This window comes from Delphinus delphis, chromosome 5, assembly GCF_949987515.2.
Source record: "Delphinus delphis chromosome 5, mDelDel1.2, whole genome shotgun sequence".
Lineage (NCBI taxonomy): Eukaryota > Metazoa > Chordata > Mammalia > Artiodactyla > Delphinidae > Delphinus > Delphinus delphis.
The window spans coordinates 120,762,520-120,786,233 of record NC_082687.1 but is presented as its reverse complement, the minus strand read 5'-3'; the positions used below and the strand labels follow the sequence as shown (position 1 = coordinate 120,786,233).

The 23,714-nt window shown below is 37.0% G+C and overlaps 1 protein-coding gene across 2 annotated transcripts in view; it reads right to left on the bottom strand.

Annotated features, from left to right (window-relative positions):
* AFG2A (AFG2 AAA ATPase homolog A) overlaps positions 1-23,714 on the bottom strand; it is a 342,950-nt gene that overhangs the window by 251,574 nt on the left and 67,662 nt on the right. For both annotated transcript variants that reach the window (XM_060012953.1, XM_060012954.1), the window contains exon 11: positions 10,620-10,829. In XM_060012953.1, coding sequence (XP_059868936.1) covers positions 10,620-10,829 — 210 coding nt within the window. The remainder of the gene's footprint in view (positions 1-10,619; positions 10,830-23,714) is intronic.

The window sequence follows — 23,714 nt, the reverse complement described above, 5'->3', positions numbered from 1 at the left end:
TGGACTTCAAAACATTGAGAGAGGGCTTCCCTGGTGGCGCAGTGGTTGAGAGTCCGCCTGCCGATGCAGGGGACACGGGTTCATGCCCCCGTCCTGGAAGATCCCACATGCCGCAGAGCGGCTGGGCCCGTGAGCCATGGCCGCTGAGCCTGCGCGTCCGGAGCCTGTGCTCAGCAACGGGAGAGGCCACAACAGTGAGAGGCCCGCGTACCGCAAAAAAACAAACAAAGAAACAAAAAAAGAACATTGAGAGAATTGATCAAAATATTGATGAAAAAAATCAATGATCGTTAAAAATAAAAGTAATTTTAAAATAGCTAGTAATGTTTAAGTTGTTCATGCTCAATGACAAACTTCTGTTTCTAGGTATGTATACCCTAGAGAAACTCTTATACATACACACAAGGAGATATGTACAAGAATATTACTGAAGCATTCTTTACAGCAACAAAAAAATTAAACCTGGGATCTAAACATTAATTAAATCTAAAAATTCATTAACATAAAAATGGGTAAATAAATTGTAGTGTCCTTATAAAATATGAAGGGCTGGACTACAGAGACAGTTTGCCAGCAAGAAGACCAGCAAGAAAGTTATTATACAGCCAAAATCCACTGCCTTGTACACTTATAACCAAGAGTAGAGAGCTCCTAAAGTTTTGCCAAATTTTCAAAGGTCATGGAACAGTTGTAATTTTCCCCATTGGTTATTAATATCATTTTGCATGGTTTCATCTTGCATGACCATTTTTAGAGCCCTGAACTACAGGGCAAAACAAGGTCTGCCCATTTATAATATATAATATAAATTATACTTTTACCCAAAAGGGACTATGAACAAAGAGTTAAGAAAGTAAACAACAAAACAATTCGGGCCCATTCAATAAAAGAAGCTTTAGATAATCAGGAGAATGGATTTTTGTTGGGGAGGGTTTTGGGGGGGGAGTGAGGAAGGGATAAGAAAATTTTATGCAGAATTTCATTCAGTTTAGGGTGACTACTTAGGCAAGTGTGACCTAATAAAAATCAGAAAGGAAACTGCTGGTGTCACTGTTACTTTATTATCATGCAAAGTCTGTATTACTGTTACTGTTCTAGCAACTCTCCATAAAAGTCAATGGTGTACGGCTTCCCTGGTGGCGCAGTGGTTGGGAGTCCGCCTGCCGATGCAGGGGACACGGGTTCGTGCCCCGGTCCGGGAAGATCCCACATGCCGCGGAGCGGCTGGGCCTGTGAGCCATGGCCGCTGAGCCTGCGCATCCGGAGCCTGTGCTCCGCAACGGGAGAGGCCACAGCAGTGAGAGGGCCGCATACCGCAAAAAAAAAAAAAAAAAAAATTCAATGGTGTAACATAAAAATAGTAAGCCAGGGAAGACATTTCCTTAAGCAGGCAATATACTTAATACATATATACTGCCTTCTAACTATCTGGCTTAACTGAAGGAAAGCGGTTATAGAATCCGGAAAATGATTACTGTTCTCCATAGAGCTGACTCTAAAAAAGATGACTTGAATATCGATGTTGGAAAGTACAAGGTTATGATCATTTCATGATCTAAGAACACAATACGCTGCTAAAGACAACAGAAAGATTAACATGTTTTAAAAATCTGACGTATAGGCAAACCGACAATATTGTGTTGAAAATGGGAAAATATGGCCTACAGCCTTAAACAATGAAGGGCCATTCCACTACTACGTAGAGGTGGGCTACGTATAGAAAAACCTGCGGATAACAAACAGTGCTTTTTCTCCAAAAACAAAACAAAATAAAAAAATATATCAAACAGATTTGAAAATCTAACCTAAGAAGTTAAAGCTGTGAAGAAAATCTGGGTTAGAATAATTCAAGTCAAGTATTACTAACAAGTCATAGCAGTAATGAAAAGTACTGTAAGGCCTCTAGAGAACATGTGATTTTGTACAGAACTGCGTGCTGAGGAATCCTACCTGGATGACTGGCTTAAAAATGCAACCCCAGCAGCTGAACTGATATGTTACATAAATCCAGAATTCCATATGAAGTCTAGGCAATATCATCCCCAAGAAAGGTTATTTTGAGTTTGAAGTTCAAATTGCCCAAAATCACTGTATTCTGGTACAAGTTGCAAAAGATTAAAATCACTTTCAAAGATATATACTACATCTTATTCTAACACTAACAGAAAACTTACGGGATCATAAGCTGTGCTGCTATACTTTTTTGTTCTATTTGAGGTCAAATATAATCCAATTCTTAAAAACAGAGGAAAACAGCAACTAGCATCAGCTAATTTTATGAAATCTTGCTAAACGCTTGATATGTATTATCCCCTTACTGCTTACAACACTCCTCTGAGGTGAGTAGATTAGCCATCAACAGGCAAAAAAGATAAACAACAGATTAGAATATAAGCGTTATGTGAGCTATTCATAGAATGTTATTCGTGGAAGGCCTTTAGGAGAATCATTTACTCTAACCTGTCTCACTTAAAACCTGAGGAAAACAAAGCCCAAAGAAGTTAAATGAAATGCCAGAAGTCCCAGAAAAGTTAAATGACAGAAATGATGACAAGAATACAGGATTTGAGTTCCCAGACTACTTTTTCTGAAAACTATGATGTCCTCTGTTTTCCAAGTTCCAAAAGAAAAAGGAAATGTCCACTTAAGATTGTACATGGTACCAGCAATTCAAATTCAAAGGTATTTGTGGGAAGAGATCAAGTGGCAAGGGCAAATTCTAACTGTCAATAAATGGCTGTTAGCATGGGTTAATTTGAAAATAAGGATTTTTATTGATAACCATTATAGACAAGAGACCATTAATATCTAATTATAAGGGTTAGGTACATATAGTATGGTCTATGAATCCCACATTTGCTCTTAAGTTATTTAACTCTTTTAAAAAATAATAATGAATCCCTAGAATGGATAAGGTTGATGAAACCTGATAAGGTTATTTCTCTTCTAATTTTACTTACCAAAATAACTATGTTATGTTAGTCCTGCCACATTTTGCCTGCCTAGGTAAGTGCTTCATTGATAAGCGTGACCAAGGAAACCACCAAAAGTAAGTTAAGTACCATAAATTGGCTTGTTTTGGGGTAGTGTTATTTTTAATTTTTCCATGACCAAGATTTCAAGTGTTCGAGTTTATAAAACAACAAAAAATAACATAAAAACATGTAAAAATCTGTCCAACTGTTCTGTTAAATCTAGTGAAAACTAAACCTGACTTATTTTTTACTGTGTTTCAGTATTTTACACCATATCAGTCACAAATTTAAGTACAATATTTATACCTCATGCTCTTGCAATTTTGCCCCTTTAATCACTACTGGGTTTTTTCCAGTCTTCTCAAGGGCTTTTTAAATGTGTCTGACACCTGCCTGTTGTTTTTGGCTATTACAATTCAAATCAAGGTTGTATAAGTTCCCGAATGTCTAGGGAAGGCAAGTTAACCCAGGCGTTAACTATGGTTAAATGTTATGGAATAAGCTCATAAAAACCCAAAGTCACATGAGATAGAACTATATATATGCAATGTGAGTAAAGGATCTTGAAAATTAATAAAAAGAACAGCATCAGCACACAGAGAAGGCCATTTTGGGAAAGCACTTCAAAGAGTTTGAAAACAGGCATTAAGTACTAGGCAAGAAATGCCGTGGGCAAGTAAAAACCCCTAAAAAGTGAGAGGGTCTGGCAGAGAAGGAAATAGAATTCAAGCTGTTTTCTCAAAAAGTATAATACAAACCTTCCCCACAATTCATTTATTCAAGAAAAGAAAATGACACATTTCTTCAGAACTTACACTGTGGGCACCAAGCTGACTACAGTTAAGCTAGCTATAAAGTGCGCTGTGCACACCCCCCCAGAAAAATCCCTCATATTAGTGACCACTCTCATGACTACTGTGCACAATCTTAAACATGAGGTCTCAACTTCCATGTTTTAATCTCTAGAAATAACCTTTCTCTTGAGCTACAAACTCGTATTCAACACCCTTTTGGACATTTCTGCCATATTGCTCTAAAGGCATTTCAAACTCCACGTATCTAAATCCCAGTCTGGTACCTGCCCTCCCACCTCCAACCTACTTTTCCTCTTCACATGCTAACTCTTCCTAGAGTTGGGGTATTTCCATCTGCCAGTCATTAAAAGTAAAAATTTTAATCACCTTTGCCTTCTTTCTCATTTCTCACATACAATTAATCATCAAGATTCTAAATGCTATCCATTTCATTATAACACTTGCTTAGTCAAATGTCTTTCTTACTGAATCATGAGTTGGTAGACACCAAGGAGACCATCTAATGCACTTTGTTTACCATGTACAGTGCCAGACATACAGAAGGTGCTTAATATATATTTGAGTTATTGTTGCAATACTAAAACATTTACAAATATTTTTAGTGTTATAGACATGAAACTGTAATATTTATTTCAACCCCAATTAAATTTCATTCAAAAGAGATTTAAAAGAAGGAAAAAATAACTAATCTCTCTCAGCTGAAATCCACAAAGAAAAATTGAACTGACACAACAACAAAATGCTCTATTATTAAGTAAACTTCTTGGAAGTGTAAAAGCATTCTTTTCCTTCTAAATTTCTCTAGGTCTTCTTAGATTCCAAATACTAAAGGTTTTGTTATTATTTGTTATATATATTGTCATTTTTTACTTTTAGCCACGTGTTATAGAATACTTTCATGTCAAGACATTAATCTGATACAAGCCCAACTCAAAAAACAATCTATTAACATATACAGTTTTAATATATGATGTCTCAAATTTAACATGTCAGCTTATATGGTGCACAAAATTTAAGTACATTATATCTAACTTCTACATAACTTTGTGATACTGACCACGGCACAGTAACTATTCTATTTGTCCTAAGAAAAATACATAATTATTAGTTATTCCCTAATAGCCATTCAAACATTGATAAAACTAACTATATGTCTTTATTTAACATGGATGCTAATAACTGTCAACTTAAGAGTATGGGGCACATCAGACAACACTATTTGGAGACATCAAGATTTTTTTAAGTTGGAAAAAAAAAAAAACCCTAATGGAAATTAAACAGAAACTCAAAAGGTTTCAGACTCCAGATGAGCCCAAATAGCAATAAACTTGTGGAAGGAGAATAAAGAGTTAGGGTCCACAAAAGCCATGGAACTGGACATAGTTCCTAGTGAGACTCTAAATTAGAAGCTGTACCCAGGTGAAAGAAAAAATAACTAAAACTCTAAAAGAAAGTATTCTTTATAATGTTGGGGCCTGGGGCCAGAACCAACACACCTTTATAGGCTTCAACTGAGAACTGCAGTAAAACAAGCAAGCTCAGGGAAGCCTCAAACCCACTTTCTCTAGCCAACTTCCTCTCAGGGCTCTTCTCAGTCACTTTCCACTATCTTGTGGAACATGAACAGAGGGATGATGAATAGGAAAGGTCTCCTCCAAAGCCCTCACCCAAGGAATCGACAATCTCCCTGTGATTCTGCTCCTTCCCTGCATTCCACTCATCATGTACAGCGCAGTACAGAACACTTGAGCTGGCCTTTTTTTTTTGGCCACACTGCGTGGCATGCAGAACTTCCCCAACCAGGGATGAACCTGTGCCCCCTGCAGTGGAAGATGGAGTCTTAACCACTGGACTGCCAGGGACGTCCTGAGCTGGCCTTTTCAACTTCAGTTACATTCACTGAATCCAGACATAATATGTATGCCCTGATACTGACCTTAGAACTCTTATTTAATTAACAGACTTTTTTGTTTTGGTAAAGTTTAAGGTTTACAGAAGAACTGAGCATACAGTACCAAGAGTTCCCATATACTCATCCCTACCCCAACACACGCTCAGTTTCCCCTATTCTTATCATATATTAATATAGTGTGATACATTTGTCACAATGAACCAATATTGATACATTATTATTAACTGAAGTCCACAGTTTATTCAGGTTTTCTTAGTTTCTACCTAATGTCCTTTTAGGATCTCATCCAGGAAACCACAACAGTATATTTAGCTGTCCTCTCCTTGGGCTCCTCTTGGCTGTGACAGTTTCTGAGACTTTCCTTATTTTTGATGACCTTGACAGTTTCAGGAGTACTGGTTAGGTACTTTACAGAACGTCCTTCAATTTGGGTTTGCCTGATGTTTTTCTCACAGGTAGACATGGATTATGAGTGTTTGGGAGGAAGACCTTGGGAAGAAAGGACCATTCTCATCGCATCATGCACGGGTACATACTAACAACATGACCAATTGGTGTTAACCATGATAACCTGGCTGAGGTAGGTTTCTCCACTACCAAGTAACTCTGCCCCTCCCTCCTTTCCATAAGGAACCCTCTTGTAAGGAAGTCATAACTATATGCAGCCCACACTTAAGAGTTAAGTAGTTATGCCCTCTAAAACTTCTTCACTTACGTTTTAAATATAATCCTCTCAAAAGGCCTATAGAGATGAAAAAACTAAGTCTTAGAGAACGCATTTAAGGTTACAGAGCTAAAAAGTGCTAGTGTTAGAAATCAAACCAAAGCTATCTGAATCCTAGCTTAATGCTCTTTTCAATGTAATACACTCAATCTCAAGGGCACAAATTATATACTAATAGGTAAATTTCAAGCTTCACATTATTCAACCACTAGTCTTTTTCCCTACACTTCCATTTAGTTCATCAGGTTCGTTTCTTTGGCAGAGTTTACCCTTTCTTATTAACTCAATCAACTTCCACTCCAAAGCCATGCTATTTCCCTCAGTTTTCTTTGTCTGAGAGAAACAAAATTATTTTTTAAACTAGGTCCCAGAAACATCTTTCCACATCTCTGAACCTGCCCCATAGAAACTGCCTGAACTACCTTCTCAAGTAATTTGGTGTAATTAATGAAAAAAAGCACTGGGCACTAGTTTTATTTAAAAAAAAAAAAAGGAAAATGGAAGGCTGTATAATACAGTGGGGTTTAGTGCTTAGACTCTGGAGTCAGAAAGTCCTGAGATCAAATTTCAGTTCCATTACCACCACTTTGACTTGGAAAAGTCACTTCACCTTCTTAAAACATCACTATCCTTATTTGTAATCCTAGAAACTAATCTTAAAGCATTCAGTATGTAAAAGAGGTATCTATGCAGTTTTCCATGCAATATCTGCAAAATGAAAGCTCTATGATTTATAGATTAGCCTAATTTTTTTTTTAAAGTTTAAAGATGAACTTGGAACCTACAAAGTTCAAATTATCTTGTACTTTTGGTAACAGAATAGTAGGGAATCTAGTTAAACGAACAATAGTAATTACTTTGAATTGTGCACTGCTTTCAGTAAAATACAGGTTTTTCCTGAAAATGGGATGTATTTTGCACAATTCCTCTCTGGGACAAGTGTCAGAAAAAGTTTCCCCCAAAAGTTAAGGATATACTAAGTTTATTACATTCTTGTACTCACCAATACAGCTAATAAAGGACTTGCTGAAAATCCCTGTCAGAGGCCTAATCACTCTTCTTCCAGAATCAGTAACAGTTCTTCATAAAGTAAAGCAGCCCAGCCATTCAAGGGTAATTAATCTATTGTAGCACTCCAGACAAAAAGCAAGCGAGAAGCAGAGAGGAAATTTCAACTGGAAAATATTTTGACGTAATTGACCCAGATGACAAACTAAACTTAAGCGTATGTCAAGTGCTACAGTCTGCACAAAAACACACACAGATGCCAAAGGCTATTAAGAGCCCACACAAGCCAAGGTGAAGTCTTAACTCTGAGTAAAATATAAATCTTGTAATCACTGTTTAGAAAAGATGCCCAGGGGAAGATAAAGCGTTCTTTCATAAACTCAGAGAAAGAAATGTTTAAACTTTTAAAATTCTTTATCTTTGGAATTAAAGGTAATCACCATTGCAAAAAGTGTTAGGGAGTTTATTCTCTCAATACATGCAGAACACTTGTGTTTCTCAAAACCAGAGTCTACCTATTTTTTTCTGATCACTTTCAAAATGTGTGAGATTTGTTATTTCAAAAAGTTCAAATTTAATTATAACACTTAAATCCCACAGAAAACAATTATCTATGTTGGAAACAAAAGATAACTTTTTCTTTGTAGGAAAATAAAACTTGAAAGAATACAATATGAATTCCTAACTTCTTTGACTTGATATCCTCATACATATATGGTATGATATAGCTATTTTAACTCTTCTCATAAGCATTAACCAGACCAAGATGAAAGGACCAATGGAAATGCATAAAAAAGCAAATATTTTTTGTGTTCCCAACTTTTTCTTTTGTAATTTATAAACACATAGGAAAAGTTGAAAGAATAGTAAATGAACACCCATTGTTCACTTAATATATCCTCCATCCAGATTCAAAAATTGAATAATACTGTCAAAGTACACTAAATTGTATAATGAATAAAAGTCCACATTAAATAAAAATTAGTAGTAAGTAGGATATGTAATAATCCCTAAGCAAGTACAAACTCAATTTATTAAGAAAATTTCTTAATATCATTTATCTTTTGTGTGTGACATAAAAGAATTAAATAGTTAATGAAAGGTGCATATAAATTAACACATAGCTGGTTATTTTACATGAAAAAAGAGTCTTCCTCATTTTCTCATCATGAAAAAAGACAAAAGTGAAACTGTAAAGTTATGAAAGGTTTCATATGCAAAAGCAGTAATAAATATATTTCTAAGTAATCCTAGGATAGGCCAGAAAGCAGTCCTGGTAAGCACCTGGAACTGTTATCTTGGATCACAAAGGAGTGAGATACTAATTTGTAAGGAAATATATGTGCTCTTTCTTCCTTGACATTCAAGTGTAAATAACTGTGAGCTAAATCCTCATTAAATAAGTTTTAGATTTCCAGTAGACAGGAAAAATTCAATTATGAATATACACTGTGGAAGGCAGGCACAGAGAAATGGAGATGACAGAAAAAAAAGAGTAGGAAATGCCAGTAAAATGACCATTTCCACTACCACAAGACAAGAGGACAAGGACCAAAGAGAAATCAAGATGTCTCTGGAAATTTCAAAATCACTCATTACTCCAACATTTAAAACTGCAACCTTTAAAACTATGGTAATGATTCAGCGTAACTAATCATAGTGACAATGGTCCCCTCCCCAAATCCCTATCCAATGTCTTCTACAAGATAATAAAAAACAGGCAAACACTAGTGATTGTGAAGATACTGATTCTTAAAAAGCAAATAGCCTAAATACATCTAAATATCATTCCACAAAAAATTTAAGTATAGCTAATCCTTGAAAAATGCGGGGGTGAGGAGCTCTGACCCTCCATGTAGTCAAAGATCTAAGTATAACTTAGTGTAACTTATAGTCGGCCCTCCATTTACACAGTTTCCCCATATCCGCGGATTCAACCCACCTCGGATAATGTAATACTATAGTTTTACTATAGAAAAAAAATCCACGTATAAGTGGAACCACACAGTTCAAACCCATGTTGTTCAAGGGTCAACAGTAAAGTAAAAGACTGACACTCTGAAATAGGTTTTATACATTCAACCTGCCAATGATTTCAATGTTTTAAGATTAAAAAAACATACTTTATTACAAAAAAAATTCCCTGACAACATCAAAATAAATTATCATGTACCTTTTCTGAAATGACTTTGATAGTTAACATATTTAAATATGTATTTTTGCGATAAAGTCTACAGAAATGGATTTAAGGTTTTATATATACATATACATATATACTAAAATATATATATATATTTAGTAAATGGATATATTATCATGTTACACAGAAGTTAATAACAAAATTAATATCTAGTCCTATAGTAAATGCAAAACTACATATCAGGTAAGATAATCTATCCCAAGTAATAGGGCAGGGCAGTAAACAAATAAAATATGCATGTGTGTGTTTCAGAATATAAATAATGTATATATATCTTCTGACTGGGAAAGTGTTTTTAAAAATTTTATTTTCGGGGACTTCCCAGGTGGTCCAGTGGTTAAGAATCCACCTTCCAATGCAGGGGACACAGGTTTGATCCCTAGTTGGGAAACTAAGATCCCACATGCCGCAGGGCTACTAAGCCCGTGCTCTCTACAGCCCATGTGCCGCAACTAGAGAGCCCGCATGCCACAACTACTGAGCCCATGCGCTCTGGAGCCCGTGTGCCACAACTAGAGAAGTCCACGTACTGCAACAAAGAGCCCGTGTGCTGCAACTGAGACCCGACGCAGCCAAATAAATAATGAATATTAAAAATAAAATGATTTGTACCATATAAGGTATTTGATTTCTTTTAAAATATTATGTTTGTAAATATTAAATTTATTAAATTCAATCAAATTTATAATGAAGTCTTGGTTAAACAAAAGTGATTAGTACAATTTAAAAATGTAGAAACTAAAGAAAACTGGTTTCTATTACACATGTGTGTAAGAAATATTGAGAATCAAGAAACTAAACCATGATTTGCTGATTATAGGCACTAATTTATCTCCCATCTCCCTATATTATATTGCCATCAATCTCAAATAAAAATCAACTACTCCTTAAGATGGCCTTTTATGCTCTCCTAAGGGTAGGAATCAGAGGATTGGATGGGGGTGCCTAGAAGACAGAGTAGCAGTTAAAAAATTTAACACCCTACCTTTACAGCTAGGAAATTCAGCCCACTCTCATTGGCCAAAGCCTTTGCAATCATTGTTTTAGAGCATCCAGGAGGCCCATACAAAAGAACTCCTTTAGGTGGCTGAATACCCATTTGGGTGAAAGACTCTGGATGTTTCAAGGGCCATTCCACAGCCTGTTTCAGCTTCAGTTTGATATTTCCCAGTCCTCCTATATCTGACCAGGATACCTGCAAAACAAACAAACAAATAATAAAAATTTAAAAAAATATATATGCAAGAAGGAAAACAGAACTATTTAAGAATCAATAATTTCCTAAAAATAATTTCAACAGCATCAAGAAGTAAATTAGGAGTTTATAAAATGTGAGCTGTGTATTATAGAAATACTAAAGAAAAACAAAATGTTTCTGTTTGCCAAGACTTGTATAAGTAACTGGTTCAACGATTGAACATTCTGATAAGTCTATATTCTATTCTATGTGGCTGTAAAAACTAGCTTTCATCTGTTTGAAAATGGTTTGAATCAGTGATCCAAGGTCTCATCTATATATCTAAGTTCATGTATTTCTTTTTTAGCAAAATTACTTTTAAATATCTTCTGTAGGTCCTTATGGAACATGTAATCTTTTCTGCCTTTGGTATATTAATAAAGAATCCTCAAAATTTTGTTCCCCCCAAAAGGCCCCCCAAACAAGATAGCTCTTTAGATATTTACTTAATAAATATTCATTGAGAACTACGTACCATATAGTGTACACAGGAAATAGATAAGACATAAATCCAGACTTTAAAGAACTTAACAACTACCAGTAACATGCACATAAATAACTATAGTACAATGGAAAGCATACTAACCACAATAACAAAGAAACAGAAAAAGACTTTGGGACTTCCCAGGAAGAAAAGATTATTCCCAGCTGGAAGGCAAATCTGAAAGCCAACTCTTGAAGCATGGATGAGATCCAGAAATGTGAAAATAGGGACAATGTCAGATAGAGGCCAGTGAGAGGCCCAAAAAAAGGGGGTTCCCTTTTCTCCACACCCTCTCCAGCATTTTTTTTTTCTTTTGCGGTACGCAGGCCTCCCACTGTTGTGGCCTCTCCCATTGCAGAGCACAGGCTCCGGATGCGCAGGCTCAGCGGCCATAGCTCACGGGTCCAGCCGCTACGCGGCATGTGGGATCTTCCAGGACCAGGGGTGAACCTGTGTCCCCTGCATCGGCAGGCGGACTCTCAACCACTGCGCCACCAGGGAAGCCCTGTTTGTAGATTTTTTGATGATGGCCATTCTGACTGGTGTGAGGTGATATCTCATTGTAGTTTTGATTTGCATTTCTCTAATGATTAGTGATGTTGAGCATCCTTTCATGTGTTTGTTGGCAACCTGTATATCTTCTTTGGAAAAATGTCTATTTAGGTCTTCTGCCCATTTTTGGATACCTAGGAATAAACCTACCTAAGGAGACAAAAGACCTGTATGCAGAAAACTATAAGACACTGATGAAAGAAATTAAAGATAATACAAACAGATGGAGAGATATATCATGTTCTTGTATTGGAAGAATCAACATTGTGAAAATGACTATACTACCCAAAGCAATCTACAGATTGAATGCAATCCCTATCAAACTACCAATGGCATTTTTCACAGAACTAGAACAAAAAATTTCACAATTTGTATGGAAACACAAAAGACCCCGAATAGCCAAAGCAATCTTGAGAAAGAAAAACGGAGCTGGAAGAATCAGGCACCCAGACTTGAGACTATACTACAAAGCTACAGTAATCAAGATAGTATGGTACTGGCACAAAAACAGAAATATAGATCAATAGAACAGGACAGAAAGCCCAGAGATAAACCCATGCACATATGGTCACCTTATTTTTGATAAAGGAGGCAAGAATATACAATGGAGAAAAGACAGCCTCTTCAATAAGTGGTGCTGGGAAAACTGGACAGCTACATGTAAAAGAATGAAATTAGAACACTCCCTAACACCATACACAAAAATAAACTCAAAATGGATTAAAGACCTAAATGTAAGGCCAGACACTATCAATTTTTAAATTTTCTGTTGAACCTTTAAAGTAGGCTGCAGGTATGACACTTCTAAATACTTTAGCATATCTCTCATGAAAATAAACATTCTGGGAAGAAATTTTTAAGGAGGGTAGTCAACAACTATTAAAAATTAATAGATCAGAAAGTAGAAAGAATTAAAAAGAAATGGTCAGTAGATCTGGCAATGAGGTTACTGGATAGTGGTTTAATTCAATCAGTAGAGTTTATTTTTATGCCTTTTAAGAGTGGCATATATACATACACACAATACACACATACATGCATACACATACATACAGGCATACGCATGCATACATACATACATAGAGGAACAGTGTGTGTGTGTATATATATATATATATAAAATGGATAAAAGCTGTATTTATAACTATCATAGATACACAAGTCAGGGAAGCAACTTATAAGAACTAAAATTACACTATGTTATTGTTATGATGCTGCATGATACCCATTCAGTTGTTACTATGCAACTATTATACAATGAGAACAGCATGCTCTGTTGGAGAACATGCTCCATGAGAAACAGCTATTCCATACCTTGGAGCATATTTGAGTTATACCTTGAGTACTATAGCAGAACATTTAGTTAAGCTAATTTAATAAGCACACATATAGATAAAATTTTCAAGATTAGTACATAACTATATCCTTCCTAATTAATAGCATTTAAAACAAAATACAATGATATGCCTATAAATGGCTAGGAGGATGTTTTTCTCAGATATATATAAAACTAAATAAACCTGGCAATATGATAAAATTTGGTATTTAATACATTTGAGTGTGTTTGGTTTTTAATCAGTCTTTTAAAAAATCTTTAAAAAGAGTCATTTAAAAGAACCTAATATAAGATATTAAACTCACATGGAACACACATGGAAATCACCAAAATAAAAGGAAGTCCATATCATAAAAAATGATCTCTTTAGTTAGGGATCAGGGAATAGTAGCAAACAGTGTCAGCTGGACCAGGAGCTGAAGAAGGTGTGTTCCTCAAGAGAAATTAAGATGCTCTTACCAGAAAACTGAATGTTCACTGGACATGGAACAGGCCAAAACACCAATGCCACTGCATGGACTAGTAGTCTATACTGAGGAGTTGGTCCATTGCCCTGAAGGCTGTAAGAACCAGCAGAAAAGTGAAACAATCCTATCCCCTTCCTATCTCCTGACCTTCGGGGCTCTTGCTTCACCAACTGTCTCTCTCTATTCCTGCTTTAATTATATTCTTCACTATATTTTTTCCTCAGCCTACAAATATTTCCTTTTCTCCCCATCCTTCAAAACAACCTTACTTTGATATTATTTCTACCTAATATTATACCTCCTCCTTTCTCATCATTAAACTTTTTGAAAGATAGTTAGTACCCCTCTACTTCTACTGCACTTATATTTTCCACTTTATATTTCAGTTAAGTATTTATCCCCCCAAGCAGTGATAGGAAAGGAGAGTAAAAGATAAAGATAAAAAGTTTAAGACTGGCAGGAAAGCAGGGAGCTAAGGGCATTATGTCAGAACATCTCTAGACTCTCAGGAAAATTTGAGGCAAAGTCATCTGCAGAAACATCAATCAATCTATTAAATACTGACTAAATGCCTATTTCATACTATGCTGGTTCCTGGGAACAAAATAGTTCTTGTCCATACTGAGTTTTTGACCTGATGGAATATTTCCTTAAAAAGGCATACTTTCATAATTATGCAATTACTATAAAGCCTGGTATATGCTAAAAGGGTAGTCACAGAGTTTAAATGGACGGTCTGGAAAAGCTTTTCAGAAGTGACATATGAGGTGGCATCTAATAAACACAGAAATTAGTCAGCTGAAAGTAACAGCAAATGCTGTGCAAAAGACAAAGGTAAAAAAAAAAGCATTATACATTAGGAGAACTAAATAAAAGTAATTAAGGAACAGGGGTGCGGAGGGCAAAGCGGAGAGATTCCCGCATAGAGGATCGGTGCCGACCGGCACTCACCAGCCCGAGAGGCTTGTCTGCTCACCCGCCGGGGCGGGTGGGGCTGGGAGCTGAGGCTCGGGCTTCGGTGGGAGCGCAGGGAGAGGACTGGGATTGGCGGCTCAAACACAGCCTGAAGGGGTTAGTGCACCACGGCTAGCCGGGAGGGAGTCCGGGGAAAAGTCTGGACCTGCGGAAGAGGCAAGAGACTTTTTCAGAGGCAAGAGACTTTTTCTTCCCTCTTTGTTTCCTGGTGCGCGAGGAGAGGGGTTTAAGAGCGCTGCTTAAAGGAGCTCCAGAGACGGGCGCGAGCCGCGGCTAACAGCGCGGACCCCAGAGACGGGCGCGAGCCACGGCTAAAAGCGCGGACCCCAGAGACGGGCGGGAGACGCTAAGGCTACTGCTGCCGCCACCAAGGGGCCGTGTGCGAGCACAGGTCACTATCCACACCCCTCTTCCGCGGAGCCTGTGCAGCCCGCCACTGCCAGGTTCCCGGGATCCAGGGACAACTTCCCACTGAGAACACACGGCACGCCTCAGGCTGGTGCAACGTCACGCTAGCCTCTGCCGCCGCAGGCCCACCCCGCAGGCAATGCCCCTCCCTCCCCCCCCCCCACCCCCTGCCCCCGGCCTGAGTGAGCCAGAGACCCCGAATCAGCGGCTCCTTTAACCCCGTCCTGTCTGAGCAAAAACAGACGCCCTCCAGCGACCTACACGCAGAAGCAGGGCCAAATCCAAAGCTGAGCCCCTGTGAGCCGTGAGAACAAAGAAGAGAAAGGGAAATCTCTCCCAGCAGCCTCAGAAGCAGTGGATTAAAGCTCCGAAATCAACTTGATGTACCCTGCATCTGTGGAATACCTGAATAGACAACGAATCATCCCAAATTGAAGAGGTGGACTTTCAGAGCAAGATCTATGATTTTTTTCCCCTTTTCTTCTTTTTGTGAATGTGTATGTGTATGCTTCTGTGTGAGATCTTGTCTGTATAGCTTTGCTTCCACCATTTATCCTAGGGTTCTATCCGTCCTTTTTTTTTTTTTAAATTTTTTTCCTAATAATTAATTTTAATAACTCTATCATACATTACTTTCTTTCTTTCTTTCTTTCCTTCCTTCCTTCCCTCCTTTAGACAAGGAATCATCCCAAATTGAGGAGGTGGACTTTGAGAGCAAGATTTATGACTTTTTCCCCTTTACCTCTTTTTGTGAGGGTGTATGTGTATGCTTCTGTGTACGATTTTGTCTGTATAGCTTTGCTTCCACCATTTGTCCTAAGGCTCTATCTGTGCCTTTTTTTCCCCTAAATAATTATTTTTAATTCAATAACTTTATTATACTTTATTTTATTTTACTGTATCTTCTTTCCTTTTCTTTTCCTTCCTTCCCTCCTTCCTTCCTTCCTCCCTCCCTCCTTTCTTTCCTTCTTGCCTTCTTTCCTTTTCTTCTTCCTTCCTTTCTTCCTTCCTTCCCTCCTTTCTTTCTTTCTTTCTTCCTACTTCTACTAATTCTCTCTACTTTCTCTCCCTTTTATTCTGAGCCGTGTGGATGAAAGGCTCTTGCTGCTCCAGCCAGGAGTCAGGGCTCTGCCTCTGAAATGGTAGATCCAACTTCAGGACACTGGTCAACAAGAGACCTCCCAGCTCCATATAATATCAAACGGCGAAAATCTCCCAGAGACCTCCATCTCAACACCAGCACCCAGCTTCACTCAACGACCAGCAAGCTACAGTGCTGGACAACCTATGCCAAACAGCTAGCAAAACAGGAACACAACCCCACCCATTAGAAGAGAGACTGCCTAAAATCATAATAAGTCCACAGACACCCCAAAACACACCACCAGACGTGGACCTGCCCACTAGAGAGACAAGATCTAGCCTCATCCACCACAACACAGGCACTAGCCCCCTCCACCAGGAAGCCTACACAACCCACTGAACCAACTTTAGCCACTGGGGACAGACACCAAAAACAACGGGAACTACGAACCTGCAGCCTGTAAAAAGGAGACCCCAAACACAGTAAGATAAGCAAAATGAGAAGACAGAAAAACACAAAGCAGATGAAGGAGCAAGATAAAAATGCACCAGACCTAACAAATGAAGAGGTAATAGGCAGTCTACCTGAAAAAGAATTCAGAATAATGATAGTAAAGATGATCCAAAATCTTGGAAATAGAATGGACAAAATGCAAGGAACAGTTAACAAGAACCTAGAAGAAATAAAGATGAAACAAGCAATGACGAACAACACAATAAATGAAATTAAAAGTACTCTAGATGGCATCAATAGCAGAAAAACTGAGGCAGAAGAACGGGTAAGTGACCTGCAAGATACAATAGTGGAAATAACTACTGCAGAGCAGAATAAAGAAAAAAGAATGAAAAGAACTGAAGACAGTCTCAGAGACCTCTGGGACAACATTAAACGCACCAACATTCGAATTATAGGGGTTCCAGAAGAAGGAGAGAAAAAGAAAGGGACTGAGAAAATATTTGAAGAGATTATAGTTGAAAACTTCCCTAATATGGGAAAGGAAATAGTTAATCAAGTCCAGGAAGCACAGAGAGTCCTATACAGGATAAATCCAAGGAGAAATACGCCAAGACACATATTAATCAAACTGTCAAAAATTAAATACAAAGAAAGCATATTAAAAGCAGCAAGGGAAAAACAACAAATAACACACAAGGGAATCCCCATAAGGTTAATGGCTGATCTCTCAGCAGAAACTCTGCAAGCCAGAAGGGACTGGCAGGACATACTGAAAGTGATGAAGGAGAAAAACCTGCAACCAAGATTACTCTACCCAGCAAGGGTCTCATTCAGATTTGATGGAGAAATTAAAACCTTTACAGACAAGCAAAAGCTGAGAGAGTTCAGCACCACCAAACAGGCTTTACAACAAATGCTAAAGGAACTTCTCTAGACAAGAAACACAACAGAAGGAAAAGACCTATAATAACGAACCCAAAACAATTTAGAAAATGGGAACAGGAACATACATATCGATAATTACCTTAAATGTAAACGGACTAAATGCTCCCACCAAAAGACACAGATTGGCTGAATGGATACAAAAACAAGACCCATATATATGCTGTCTACAAGAGACCCACTTCAGACCTAGAGACACATACAGACTGAAAGTAAGGGGATGGAAAAAGATATTCCATGCAAATGGAAACCAAAAGAAAGCTGGAGTAGCAATTCTCATATCACACAAAATAGACTTTAAAATAAAGACTATTAGAAGAGACAAAGAAGGACACTACATAATGATCAAGGGATCGATCCAAGAAGAAGATATAACAATTGTAAATATTTATGCACCCAACATAGGAGCACCTCAATACATAAGGCAAAAACTAACAGCTATAAAAGGGGAAATCGACGGTAACACATTCATAGTAGGGGACTTCAACACCCCACTTTCACCAATGGACAGATCATCCAAAATGAAAATAAATAAGGAAACACAAGCTTTAAATGATACATTAAACAAGATGGACTTAATTGATATTTATAGGACACTCCATCCAAAAACGACAAAATACACATTTTTCTCAAGTGCTCATGGAACATTCTCCAGGATAGATCATATCTTGGGTCAGAAATCAAGCCTTGGCAAATTTAAGAAAATTGAAATTGTATCAAGTATCTTTTCGGACCACAACACCATGAGACTAGATATCAATTACAGGAAAAGATCTGTAAAAAATACAAAACATGGAGGCTAAACAATACACTACTTAATAATGAAGTGATCACTGAAGAAATCAAAGAGGAAATAAAAAACTACCTAGAAACAAATGACAATGGAGACACAACGACCCAAATCCTATGGGATGTAGCAAAAGCAGTTCTAAGAGGGAAGTTTATACCAATACAAGCCCACCTTAAGAAGCAGGAAACATCTCGAATAAACAACCTAACCTTGCACCTCAAGCAATTACAGAAAGAAGAATAAAAGAACCCCAAAGTTAGCAGAAGGAAAGAAATCATAAAAATCAGATCAGAAATAAATGAAAACGAAATGAAGGAAACAATAGCAAAGATCAATAAAACTAAAACATGGTTCTTTAAGAAGATAAACAAAATTGATAAACCATTAGCCAGACTCATCAAGAAAAAAAGGGAGAAGACTCAAATCAATAGAATTAGAAATGAAAAAGGAGAAGTAATAACTGACACTGCAGAAATACAAAAGATCATGAGAGATTACTACAAGCAACTCTATGCCAATAAAATGGACAATCTGGAAGAAATGGACAAATTCTTAGACATGCATAAACTGCCAAAACTGAATCAGGAAGAAATAGAAAATATGAACAGACCAATCACAAACACTGAAATTGAACCTGTGATTAAAAATCTTCTAACAAACAAAAGCCCAGGACCAGATGGCTTCACAGGTGAATTCTATCAAGCATTTAGAGAAGAGCTAACACCTATCCTTCTCAAACTCTTCCAAAATATAGCAGAGGGAGGAACACTCCCAAATTCCTTCTACGAGGCCACCATCACCTTGATACCAACACCAGACAAGGATGTCACAAAGAAAGAAAACTACAGGCCAATATCACTGATGAACATAGATGCAAAAATCCTCAACAAAATACTAGCAAACAGAATCCAACAGCACATTAAAAGGATCATACACCATAATCAAGTGGGGTTTATTCCAGGAATGCAAGGATTCTTCAATATACGCAAATCAATCAATGTGATAAACCATATAAACAAAGTGAAGGAGAAAAACCATATGATCATCTCAATAGATGCAGAGAAAGCTTTTGACAAAATTCAACACCTATTTATGATAAAAACCCTGCAGAAAGTAGACATAGAGGGAACTTTCCTCGACATAATAAAGGCCATATATGTCAAGCCCACAGCCAACATCATCCTCAATGGTGAAAAACTGAAAGCATTTCCACTAAGATCAGGAACAAGACAAGGTTGCCCACTCTCACCACTCTTATTCAACATAGTTTTGGAAGTTTTAGCCACAGCAATCAGAGAAGAAAAGGAAATAAAAGGAATCCAAATCGGAAAAGAAGTAAAGCTGTCACTGTTTGCAGATGACATGACACTATACATAGAGAATCCTAAAGATGCTACCAGAAAACTACTAGAGCTAATCAATGAATTTGGTAAAGTAGCAGGATACAAAATTAATGCACAGAAATCTCTGGCATTCCTATATACTAGTGATGAAAAATCTGAAAGTGAAATCAAGAAAACACTCCCATTTACCATTGCAACAAAAAGAATAAAATACCTAGGAATAAACCTACCTAAGGAGACAAAAGACCTGTATGCAGAAAATTATAAGACACTGATGAAAGAAATTAAAGATGATACAAATAGATGGAGAGATATACCATGTTGCTGGATTGGAAGAATCAACATTGTGAAAATGACTCTACTACCTAAAGCAATCTATAGATTCAACGCAATCCCTATCAAACTACCACTGGCATTTTTCACAGAACTAGAACAAAAAATTTCACAATCTGTATGGAAACACAAAAGACCCCGAATAGCCAAAGCAATCTTGAGAACGAAAAACGGAGCTGGAGGAATCAGGTTCCCTGACTTCAGACTATACTACAAAGCTACAGTTATCAAGACAGTATGGTACTGGCACAAAATCAGAAAGATAGATCAATGGAACAGGACAGAAAGCCCAGAGATAAACCCATGCACATATGGACACCTTATCTGTGATAAAGGTGGCAGGAATGTACAGTGGAGAAATGACAACCTCTTCAATAAGTGGTGGTGGGAAAACTGGACAGGTACATGTAAAAGTATGAGATTAGATCACTCCCTAACACCATAAACAAAAATGAGCTCAAAAGGGATTAAAGACCTAAATGTAAGGCCAGAAACTATCAAACTCTTAGAGGAAAACATAGGCAGAACACTCTATGACATAAATTACAGCAAGATCCTTTCTGACCCACCTCCTAGAGTAATGGAAATAAAAACAAAAATAAACAAATGGGACCTAATGAAACTTCAAAGCTTTTGCACAGCAAAGGAAACCATAAACAAGACCAAAAGACAACCCTCAGAATGGGAGAAAATATTTGCAAATGAAGAAACTGACAAAGGATTAATTTCCAAAATTTACAAGCAGCTCATGCAGCTCAATAACAAAAAAACAAACAACCCAATCCAAAAATGGGCAGAAGACCTAAATAGACATTTCTCCAAAGAAGATATACAGACTGCCAACAAACACACATGAATGAATGAATGCTCAACATCATTAATCATTAGAGAAATGCAACTCAAAACTACAATGAGATATCATCTCACACCAGTCAGAATGGCCATCATCAAAAAATCTAGAAACAATAAATGCTGGAGAGGGTGTGGAGAAAAGGGAACACTCTTGCACTGCTGGTGGGAATGTGAATTGGTTCAGCCACTATGGAGAACAGTATGGAGGTTCCTTAGAAAACTAAAAATAGAACTACCATATGACCCAGCAATCCCACTACTGGGCATATACCCTGAGAAAACCATAATTCAAAAAGAGTCATATACCAAAATGTTCATTGCAGCTCTATTTACAATAGCCCGGAGATGGAAACAACCTAAGTGCCCATCGTCGGATGAATGGATAAAGAAGATGTGGCACATATATACAATGGAATATTACTCAGCCATAAAAAGAAACGAAATTGAGCTATTTGTAATGAGGTGGATAGACCTAGAGTCTGTCATACAGAGTGAAGTAAGTCAGAAAGAGAAAGACAAATACCGTATGCTAACACATATATATGGAATTTAAGAAAAAAAATGTCATGAAGAACCTAGGGGTAAGACAGGAATAAAGACACAGACCTACTGGAGAATGGACTTGAGGATATGGGGAGGGGGAAGGGAGAGCTGTGACAGGGCGAGAGGGAGGCATGGACATATATACACTAACAAACGTAAGGTAGATAGCTAGTGGGAAGCAGCCGCATGGCACAGGGATATCGGCTCGGTGCTTTGTGACCGCCTAGAGGGGTGGGAGGGAGGGAGACGCAAGAGGGAAGAGATGTGGGAACGTGTGTATAGGTATAACTGATTCACTTTGTTATAAAGCAGAAACTAACACACCATTGTAAAGCAATTATACCCCAATAAAGATGTTAAAAAAAAAAAGTAATTCAGTATGGCTAGAATTTAGAGAGCCAGAAGAGGAGTAGAAACAAAAGAGGTTAGCCAGCATATGGAGCTATCAGACCTTGAAGACTCATAAAACATCAAGAAAGTTAGACTTTATCCTGAGAGCAATGGAGAGCAATTTAATCAGGGAAATGACAGGATCAGACTGCTGGAAGACCACTGTGGTTATAAAGTAGAGTGGGGATTAGAATTGGGAGGGTGAAGAGGAGAGGCTTCTACAGTCATTCCTATAAGAGACTGTGGTTATCTGCACAACTGTAGTAGCAGTAGGGCTATGGAGTAAACAAAAAAGGATAAAAACTATATTAAACAAGGCTAATCAATGAGTCTTGATAATTAATGAGATTTGGAGAGGAGACGGTAAAAAAAGAAAATGAAATCAAGGGTTAACAGTCAGGACTCAGACTTGGGCAATTGTGTAAATGAAAGTTACATTAAAAGAGAAAAAAAAACATATTTGAAAATTAAGGAATTAGTTTCCAATTACTGTACCGTGGTTGGAATTTACAAGGGAAAGAAATTCAATAAACTTTGGGAAATGTGTTCTATGTGCTCAACTTGTCTTAGAGACTGTAAGCGCACAAAGGTAAGTGAAATAATATCTCCAAATATTTTTAATCTAGAAAGAGGAATAAGAAAAGTATTTTTAAAAACACAGTCTTTGTCTAAAGACATAAAATATCTGTCTTCACACAAATTAATACAGAAACTACTGAAAAAAATATAAAATAGGTTAAGATGTTCTTAAATATGTGAGATAGTGAGGACAGAGATTTGGAAAATGTTGCATACATGAAAGACTCACGTCAAGCTGTTAGAATATGAAAGTAATAATAGCAATTCCCACCTCATATGTCTATGAGGATAGCCATTATATAAGTACAGCCTATAAGAAATAACAAAGGACAATATAAGAATTACCTATTTCCCCAACACCTAAAAGTAACGATTTTTAGTATTTTGGTGTAGTACCTTCTAGTCTTTCAAATGCCTGTGCATGAGTTTTCATTGAGATCATAATATATACACAATTCTATATTCTGCGTTTTAAAAACTTCATACTTTTTTTTGTACGAAATTACTAGTTACTGTATCACTTTGGGCAATTTGCTTCATCTCTCTAAACTTCTTTCTCATCTGTAATAGGGGACAATAAAACCTAAGCTCTTAGGATTATTGTGAGAATCAAACAGTACAGTAAATATTCCATTAACTGCACTTTGCCTGGCACATGTTAACTAATAAATACTAGGTAGGTATTATTATTATTATTTTATTTAAATGTCTGAAAGATGATTACAATGAATAGTCATATTTTAAAGGACTAGTGACAAAAGATAAAGGACAATCAAGCCATTACATTTGTAGTTTCATGAACAATATTTAATTACCATAACTTTTCTATTCTTTTTCTTTTTGTCTGATTCCTACATTTCTTAAAATAAGGGCAAACAAGTTTTGCATTTTAATTTAGCACCTGAATGCCAAATAAGTGATGGGTCTTTGTATAGCTAAGATACCTAATAAAAATAAATATAAATTGGCTTTAAAATAGTATTGCATAGGAGAGTCTTAAAGCACAGAAAGTCATGGGAAAATTAGTCAGTAAGAGAATAAGCGCCAGCATGAAATCATAAAATCCTAGAAGTAGAACAGGAATTCACAAACTAGCTGGTTCACTATCCTACCTTCAGTCAGTATTTCATCTTTCAAGTCCTCTCATCTTTCAACAAATACTATTTTATGCTCTTTAAAATTATTTTTAATTCTATAACTCTCTTAAATAAGTTCCACTATATTGTAACTGCCAGAAAATTATTCCTACAATCTAACCTAAATCACTCCTGATAATATTATACTTGGGTCCTTGCCTTCTTATTTTGTC